A 9105-nucleotide genomic window follows, 5' to 3' on the forward strand; every position below is an offset into this window, starting at 1 on the left:
GAAAGAAAGAAAGAAAGAAAGAAAGAAAGAAAGAAAGAAAGAAAGAAAGAAAGAAAAAAAGAAAGAAAGGGGAAAGAAAAGAAACATAGGAAAGAAGCTGACTAGCATTAACCCTCTTTACAGATAAGAAAACTGAGGCAGAGAACAGTTCATTCACTTGACAATCAAATGGCTAATGACTGACCAAACCAGAGTAGAACCCAAGCTGCACTGTCACTGACCAGAGGGCCACCAGAGTACTGATGGTATGGGATGCCTGCCCATGTACCTGACAGTAACATAGCTGTCCTTACAGGTCCACACTGCAGGAAGAAGATCCCACCAAGGAAGTAAGGCCACAGGTGTACACATACATACACACACACACATGCACGCACACACACACACACACACACACACACACACACACTATACAGGCTCCTAACACTCTTCCCACCTGTACAGATCCTCCTGCCAGCCCCTCCAACCTGTCCTGCCTCATGTACCTCACCACCAACAACCTGGTCTGCCAGTGGGAGCCAGGCCCTGAGACCCACCTGCCCACCAATTTCATCCTAAAGAGCTTCAGGTACGTAGGGGTTCCATATCAGTCCCTTCCTCCAGGTCCTGGGTTGGAACACAAGTCCCTGTGGAGGTGAGGAGTCAGAGGGAAAGGAGTGTGTCTGTGTGTGTGTGTGTGTGTGTGTGTGTGTGTGTGTGTGTGTGTGTGGAGAGAGAGAGAGAGAGAGAGAGAGAGAGAGAGAGAAGCCTTGCCTCCTTCATCTGCTTGGCACCAAAGCCCAGCCTGTTGGCAGGAGCCGTGCTGACTGCCAGTACCAGAAGGACTCCATCTTTGACTGTGTGCCAGAGGAAAGGCAGAGCAACTGCTCCATCCCCCGCAAACAGTTGATCCTGTACCAGAATATGGTCATCTGGGTGCAAGCAAAGAATGTGCTAGGGACCAGTGAGTCCCCAAAACTGTGCCTTGACCCCATGGATGTTGGTGAGTGACACTGGCTGTGAGAAAGGGGAGAAGTCCCTAAATTGGGAGGCCCAGAGAGGCACAGGGAAGAAATACCTAGGCTCAGGCAGGGAGATTCTGGGAGACCTGGAGAGAGGCAGAGAAGGGAGAAATGGGGACCAGAGGCTAGGGACATGTTCATTCTTTCATCTTATTTATTCTTGGTTTTTCAAGATAAGGCTTTTCTGTGTAGCTCTGCATGTCCTGGAACTTGCTCTGTGGACCAGGCTGGCCTCAGAATGCGCCACCACTGCCTGCTCATCTTATTTATGTACTTATTTGTAGGCACAGTGCATGCATATCATAGGGTACACATGGAGGCCAGGGGAGCTTTCTGGAGTAGTTCTCTCCTTCTACTTTGAAGGCAGGGTCTCCCTTGTCTCTGATGTTGCCCTTGACTCCAGGCAATGTTGCTTGGGAGCTTCAGAGTGATTTTCCTGCCTTCACCTGCCAGTTTGCCACAATAGTGATGGTATTACAAATATGCACCTCGCATTGGGCTTTTTGACATGGGTTTGGGGACCGGACTGGAACTTGGGTTGTCAGCCTCACAAAGCTAACCAGCACTTTTATCCAACGCTACATTACGCCAGCCTTCAGCTGATGTCGTGAAGGACCCTCACCTCATGCTAGGCTGTGGAGGTCTTAAAGACATGGCGGCGAATGAACTTCCAAAGTTCCACCTTCGGAATATTGTAACCATGTCGATGGCAGAATAAATAAAATAGGATGTCAGGTGACTTAAGGCATTGAGAGCTAGCTAGTGCAGAGCACACCTATAAATAATCCCAGAACTCAGGGAGGCAGAGGCAGGTGGATCTCTGTGAGTTTGAGGCCAGCCTGGTCTACAAAGCCAGTCCAGGATAGCCAACGCTACAGAGAGAAACCCTGTCTCAAAACAAACGAACAAAGAAGGCGTTGACAGCTAAGTAGACTCTTGGAGGAACTGAGGGAGCAAGCCACTGAATATCTGGAAAGAAAATGCTGTTAGCAGACATAACAACAAGTTGATAGTCCCTGAGACAGGTCTTCACCTACTAATAAATACAGATACTCATACCCAAGCACAGCTAGAGATAAGGCAACAGACAGAGGGGGGAAAAAAGACTCAAAGAGACCCAGAAAGAAAAGGGGAGCTAAGACAGGGGCCTCTCCATGAGGCATCGAAAAGTTTGACAACCTTACCCCTTGCAGTGAAATTGGAGCCCCCCACGCTTCGGGCCATGGACATTAGCCCTGATATGGTCCCACGCCTGCCTGGCTGCCTGTGGCTGAGCTGGAAGCCATGGGAACCCAGTAATTTCATGGAGCAGGAGTGTGAACTCCGTTACCAGCCAGAGCTCGAAGGAGCCAACTGGACACTGGTGAGGCAGAGAACAATCTCCAGATGGAGGTGGGGGACTGAGAGAGGGCAAGTTAGATTTAGTGTCACCTCCCACACACCAGGTGTCCCACCTGCCTTCCAGCAAGGACCAGTTCAAGCTCTGCGGGCTCCAACGGGCCCCAGTCTACACCCTGCAGATGCGATGCATCCGCTCACCTCTGCCTGGACTCTGGAGCAGCTGGAGTCCTGGCCTGCAGCTGAGGCCCACCATTAAAGGTGAGAACCCAGGAGTAGCCTTCAGAGCTCAGTCCAGTCCCCAGGGCCCCTCCCCATCAAAACCCTCTCATCTCACCCCATCTGCAGCCCCCATCATCAGACTGGACACATGGTGGCAGAAGAAGCAACTGGATCCTGGGACAGTGGGTGTGCAACTGTTCTGGAAGGTGATTCTCTGAGACACCCCCCCCACCTCAACAGAGCCCCAACGTAGGGCTCAAGACTGCAGCGTGCCTGGGAGACTAGGAGGCAGTTTGCTTATACTTTACCCGTGCCTCAGAAGCTGGGTAGCTGTTTTGGGGAGAGACTGCAATGCACGGCTCCCCTCTGGGGTCACCTGTGCCCCAAAGGGTCCAGTCAAAGAAGAGTTAAGCAACTGCTCGTGTACTAACTGGCTTCCTCCTTCTTTCCCTCCTAGATCTTGCCACAGGGGAAGAGAGGGAGGGGGAGAAAGGACTTAAGAGCCCAGTTCCTAAGGCCAGTCCATGCCTCCTGGGGTACTGACCACAATGAACTAGACAACTCCCTCATTTTATGTTCTTCCTCACGTCACAGCCAACACCCCTACAGGAAGACAGTGGGCAGATACAGGGCTACCTGCTCTCCTGGAGCTCCTCAGATCGGCATGGGCAGGACACACACCTCTGCAACACCACAGAGCTCAGCTGTACCTTCTGCCTGCCCTCAGAGGCCCAGAATGTGACCCTTGTGGCCTACAACACAGGGGGCACCTCTCTGCCTACTCCAGTGGTTTTCTGGGAGAACAAAGGTAAATGGGACTGGCGGCTGAAGAGTAGAGAGCAGCGTGAGAAGCTGAAGGCTGGACTGCCTAGGTGCCTGCCTATCTAGTCCAGCCACTTGCTAACAGAGTGGCCTGGACAGGTAGGTGTCTTCTCTCCCTGGCCCCTGTGGTCTCCAGAACCTGCAAGAGCACGCACTAACATTGCCCTCTGGGGCGGTAAAGTTTGAGCCAGCTTTTAAATTACTATTGCTAGCCAGAACTAGCTTAATTTGGGAGAATATGCATACCTTCAAACACACACTCTACACACGCACACACACGTACACACACAGAAAGAGAGAGAAGCTAAGATTCCCACTTACAAGTCTTGGTGTGTGGATGAATATAGCAGACAACCTCGAATGTCATTCTTGGGTTTCTTGTCCACTTTTTTGGGAGACAGGATCTTCCACTGATTAGAGTCTTAACCCCAGGGATCCACCTGCCTCTTCCTTCCCAGTGCTGGGATCCAGTGCTGGGATTAGAAATGCCACACGCCTGTTTCGTTTGTTGTTGTTGTTTCCACATAGATTCTAGGGATCAAACTCAGGTCTTTGTGCTTGCCTTACAAGCACTTTACCAGTTAAATTATCTCCCCAGCCCTGAGCTATGTGATCTTTTTTTTTTTAAGTTTACTTATTCGTGTATTTTATGTATATAAGCGATCTGTCTTCATGCATATCAGAAGTAGGAATCAGACCCCATTACAGATGGCTGTGAGCCACCATGTCAGTGCTGGGAATTGAACTCAGGACCTTTGGAAGAGCAGCCAGTGCTCTTGACCGCTGAGCCATCTCTCCAGCCCCCGAGTTGTGTGATCTTTAGCAAGCCTCTCAGCTTCTCTGTATCTCCCATTTTTACTCATTGATAAAATGGAGACAACCATAGAACCTGCCTGATGTGACTGATAGAGAACTCAATGAATCATATATATCAAGCAGAATGGTGCCGGGAAGTATCCACAGGCCAGGCTCTGCGATAGGCTTGTTGTATGCATCTTCCTCACACCAAGCCTCTCCAAGGTGAGGATTTTTGTTGTCAGTTCCACTTTACAGATGAGGAGATCAAGGCTCAGGTGTTGGTTGACATGCCCTGGATCACAGGTTTTGTCAGTAGCAAAGGCAGGATTTGAATCTTCATTCTTAATTCCTACCTAATCTCCAGGTCCAGCTGTGACCAGACTCCATGCCATGGCCCAAGACTCTGATAGCATCTGGGTAGACTGGGAAGCGCCCAGCTCTTTGCCTCAGGGCTATCTGATTGAGTGGGGCCTGGGGCCCATCTCCAATTACAGCAGTAAGAACTGGAGGATGGAACCTGATGGGAACATCACTGGAATTCTGTTAGAGGGTGAGATGGGCCTGGGACTGAGAGATGGGTTGCGGGACAGGAAAGGCGAACAGAGGGAGTGGTGCATGTCTAGAGGCTAGCAGGGGCAGTTGGAACCTCCCAATAGAGGCAGCCTCCCCAGCCTTTTCTGAACCCTTACATGGGGGACATTCTTCCTCTACTCTGGCCAGATCCTGTCCTTGTCTAGCCCACAGTCTGCTCCTATTCTAATTCTCTGTTCCTCTTTCCCTTTGTGACAGCCATCAAATGAGCTAAAAGAGAACTCTGAGAGTCAAAATCAGGCCATGCAGAAATGAAACTCTAAGGCTGGATAGCAGAGGTTAGCCCCCAACCTTAATGTCATCTTATTTTCTCTCTGCAGACAACATAAGTCCCTTTCAGCTCTACGAAATCACAGTGGCTCCCCTGTACCCAGGCACCGTGGGACCCTCTGTAAAGGTCTACACCTACTCTGGAGAGAGAGGTTTGTCTACCATCAGCCTGTTCCCAGAATCCTCTCTTTTCTCTCTGACTTGCCCCAGTGACAGGGAAAATGAGGAAATGGTACCCCTTCCCCTGTGGCCTCTGAGAGGAATGCTTTTCATCCTGGCTTACAATGGACTCCCCAAAGCTGGGAAGAATTCAGGCTTTGGGGTAGTAGACAGGGAGAGAATCAGGGAGGGAATTTCACAGAATCAATCCACGTCCCCAACAGAAACACAGTGTCACATCTGATAGAACTGAACAGAGTACCCGACACACTTCAGAGGGTCAGTGAGAAATCAGAAACCATGTCAGGTAAAACCAGGTGTGGCAGCAGTTGAAGGGCAAAGATTTGCAACCAGACAGAACTGGATTCAAACCCAGGCTCTGCCTCTAGGAGCCATAAAGGGAGCTCAGATAAGCTGGCAAGGGATGGGATGGGACAAATTGGTGTATGCCTCTTCCCCTAGGGACTCTGACAAGGTAGGGCTGTGAGTTCAGGGACAGCCTGAGCTTTGTGGTAAGACCCGCCCACCATCCCAAACAAACAGAGTGCCCTCTTGGAAGGGATACCTGTCTGTCTGTCTGTCTGTCTGTCTGTCTCTCTCTCTCTCTCTCTCTCTCTCTCTCTCACACACACACACACACACACACACATTTGCTTTTGTTTGGGGGTTTTACGTTTGATGTTTTGTTGGTTTTGCTGCTGTTTTAATTCATTTACTATTATGTGTGCATGATGTGTGCGAAACAGTTGCGCACATGCCGCAGTGCTTGTGGAGACCAGACAACAGCTTCTGTGGTGTACTGGATAGTTTTCAGCATCAGTTTGACACAACTGAGAGTCACCTGGAGCTAGGGAACCTCAACCGAGCAAGCTGCCCACCTCATAATCAGCCTGTGATTGCATCTGTGAGAAATCGTCTTGACTGGTGATTGATGTGGGGGGACCCAGCCCTCTATGGGCAGCACCACCCCTACTTAGGTGGTGGGTATGGGCCATGAGAAAGCTAGATGAGCACCAGCCAGCAAACGGCATTCCTCCATGGTTTCTGCTTCAGTTCCTCCTTGAATTTATTCTCTGACACCCCTCGACAGTGAGTTATAACTGGAAGTGTAAGCGTGAAATAAACTTTCCTCCCCAAATCACTTTTGGTCAGGGTATACATCACAGCAACAGAAAAGCAAAGTAGAGCCTGTAGGTTCCAGGGATTGAACTCAGGCCTCCAACCTTGCAGGGCAAGAACTTTACCTGTTGAGCTATTTTGTCGGCTCTTTTCATATTTGTTTTAGAACAGGGTCTCATGCCATAGCTCAGGCTGGCCTCAAATGCATAGCAATCCTCCTGCCTCAGTCTCCAGAGCACTAGGATTATAGACATGCACAAGTACACCCAGCCCCCTGAGCTCTCTTTTCTCAGTCATCTAGCGTACGTTCTAGATCCTGGGTCCCGAAACCACAGGAGTCCAGTCAGGTTCACTTGCTCTGATCATACCAGCCCTTTTACCTCCTCTCTCTCTCTACAGCCCTTCCTCATGCTCCAGAGCTACATCTAAAGCACATTGGCAGGACCTGGGCACAGCTGGATTGGGTACCTGAGACCCCTTGGCTGGGGATGATACCCCTCACGCACTATACCATCTTCTGGACCGATGCTCACAACCAGTCCTTCTGTGAGTCTATCCTTAGCTCCCCACAAGCCTAGAGGGCCAGGAAGGGGTGTTCCTCAGCAGATACAGAGGTGTTGTAACACCCCAAGCTGACCATATGCTCTGCCCGCAGCCATCATCCTGAACATCTCCTTCCATGGCTTTGTCCTGGACCACCTGCAGCCCGCCAGTTTGTATCATGTCTACCTCATGGCCACCAGCCGGGCAGGGTCCACCAACAGTACGGGCCTTACCCTGATGACCATGGCCCTAGGTAAGGGGAAAGGCTGACAGTGATGGCCATTGGGAGGGTGCCCCACTTTGTCTCTCAAGAAATCTGGATTTTGCCAGGTGCAGGGGCACGCATCTTTAATCTCAACTCTAAGGACACATGGGCAGGTGGAGCTCTGTGAGTGTGAAGCCATTTTGATCTACAAAGAAATTCAGCCCAACCAGGGCTAATTTACTATTAGACCTCCTCTCAAAATAAATAAATAAATAAAAATAGAAAACCTGATTTTAAAGGGAGGAAAGGAGATTATGTAAGTGGGTTTTTTGTTGTTGTTGTTGTTGTTGTTGTTTTTAGTTTAAAAAGGGAAATCCTTGGCAGGTGGTTGGGGCGCACACCTTAGTCCCAGCACTCAGGAGGCAGAGGTGGGTAGATCTCTGAGTTCAAAGCCAGCCTGGTCTGCAGAGCGAGTCCTAGGACAGCCAGGGCTACACAGAAAAATCCTGTCTCAAAACAACAAAAGTGAAGTCTTAATCTTGAGAGTAACAGGGACCCTGCTTTTGGATCTGCTGATCTGAGGGAAGACCAGAGCCCATCCAAGAATCCCCACCCATGAGAGAAGACGCAGCCCTGCCCATCATCGCTGACTTACAAACACTCCTGCCCAAGGCTTCTTTAACTTTGCCACTTTTAACCCCTTTCCACACAAGAAATTTTTACATAATCCTGGGTCTGTACACAGGTAAACCACATCCAGACCAAACACTGAAAACAAACTGTACTTGTATATTGAAACAACTCTTTGGTATGCATATAGCTTTTGCTTATTAAAGGTTAAGGCAAACACGCATACTGATGGCATGGACATGCTTGTTTCTTTTTACACAGATAATTAAATGTTGACTGGATGTTTGAAACTGCGGGGCAAAGGGCATCCTCAACTCTCATCAGCATTTTTCAGAGTTAATCACTATTTTGAGTTTTACAGTCATCAATGCTGAGGAGAACACACTGCACAGATATATATAGTACCAAATGGCAAAATGCATGCTTAAGACCATTTCAGAAATTGCTGGAAATTCTGGCCTAATCCCAAGTCAGAATTCACTCACTTTTATTTTCTTTTTTGGGAAACTCAAGTCAGCAACTCAGAAAAGCAATTCCTAAAACCAGCCATTTGAATATGATACAATCCAAAGATACACGAATTTAATATCCATGTACCAAGGATTGATGGCAGGAAAATCTTAAAGCTCTCTGTTTTCAGCCAGGTGTAGTGGCACATGCCTTTAGTCCTAGCACAAAATGGTAAAAAGTTTGGCAGGAGTAAAATGTTTCTAAAGAATAACAACCAAAGGTTGATTTTGGTTGTAGTTGGTGTACCAACTACCAGCCAGTAGTTGGTGGCACACATCTTTAATCCCAGCACTCCGAAGGCAGAGGCAGGTGGATCTCTGTGAGTTTGAGGCCAGCTTGGTCTACAAAGTGAGTTCTAGGACAGCCAAAACTGTTACACAGAGACACCCTGTCTTAAAATCCAAAAACAAAAAACAAACAAACAAAAAACTCAACCGAAAGAAGAGATGGCTGGAAAAAAAAGAGAGAGAGAGAGAGTGCTCAGTAGCTAAGAGCACTGACCACTCTTCCAGAGGACCCAGGTTCAATTCCCAGCAACTACATGGTAATGTACAACTCTCTGTAACTCCAGTCCCAGAGGATCCAACACCCTCACCTACACATACATGCAGGCAAAACACCAGTGCACATAAAATAAAAGGAATTAAAACCAAACACACAACAAATCCAACAGACTTCCAGCAGCACTCACCCGTGTTGCGGCACACAAGTTCACTGCAGCCTTTGTTCTAAACCCTGCGCACCTTGTCTCAGATTCAGGACTACTGAACCCTCTGAACCCCAGAATCTCAGTGTGTTTACTATACAGACAAAGGTTTCTGCCAAGCAAAGACTTTTTTTTAAAACTTTAGTTGGTTGGTTGGTTGGTTGGTTGGTTGGTTGGTTGGTTGGTTGGTT

General features: G+C 48.8%; 1 protein-coding gene across 1 annotated transcript in view; it reads left to right on the forward strand.

Moving 5' to 3' along the window:
• Csf3r (colony stimulating factor 3 receptor) overlaps positions 1 to 9105 on the forward strand; it is a 15677-nt gene that overhangs the window by 4757 nt on the left and 1815 nt on the right. The window contains exons 4-13 of the mRNA XM_055611280.1: positions 445 to 568; positions 795 to 982; positions 2195 to 2364; positions 2447 to 2600; positions 2688 to 2767; positions 3156 to 3369; positions 4546 to 4731; positions 5093 to 5194; positions 6720 to 6866; positions 6976 to 7116. Coding sequence (XP_055467255.1) covers positions 445 to 568; positions 795 to 982; positions 2195 to 2364; positions 2447 to 2600; positions 2688 to 2767; positions 3156 to 3369; positions 4546 to 4731; positions 5093 to 5194; positions 6720 to 6866; positions 6976 to 7116 — 1506 coding nt within the window. The remainder of the gene's footprint in view (positions 1 to 444; positions 569 to 794; positions 983 to 2194; positions 2365 to 2446; positions 2601 to 2687; positions 2768 to 3155; positions 3370 to 4545; positions 4732 to 5092; positions 5195 to 6719; positions 6867 to 6975; positions 7117 to 9105) is intronic.

Source organism: Psammomys obesus, unplaced genomic scaffold, assembly GCF_907164565.1.
Source record: "Psammomys obesus unplaced genomic scaffold, mPsaObe1.curated_primary_1811, whole genome shotgun sequence".
NCBI classification, from domain to species: domain Eukaryota; kingdom Metazoa; phylum Chordata; class Mammalia; order Rodentia; family Muridae; genus Psammomys; species Psammomys obesus.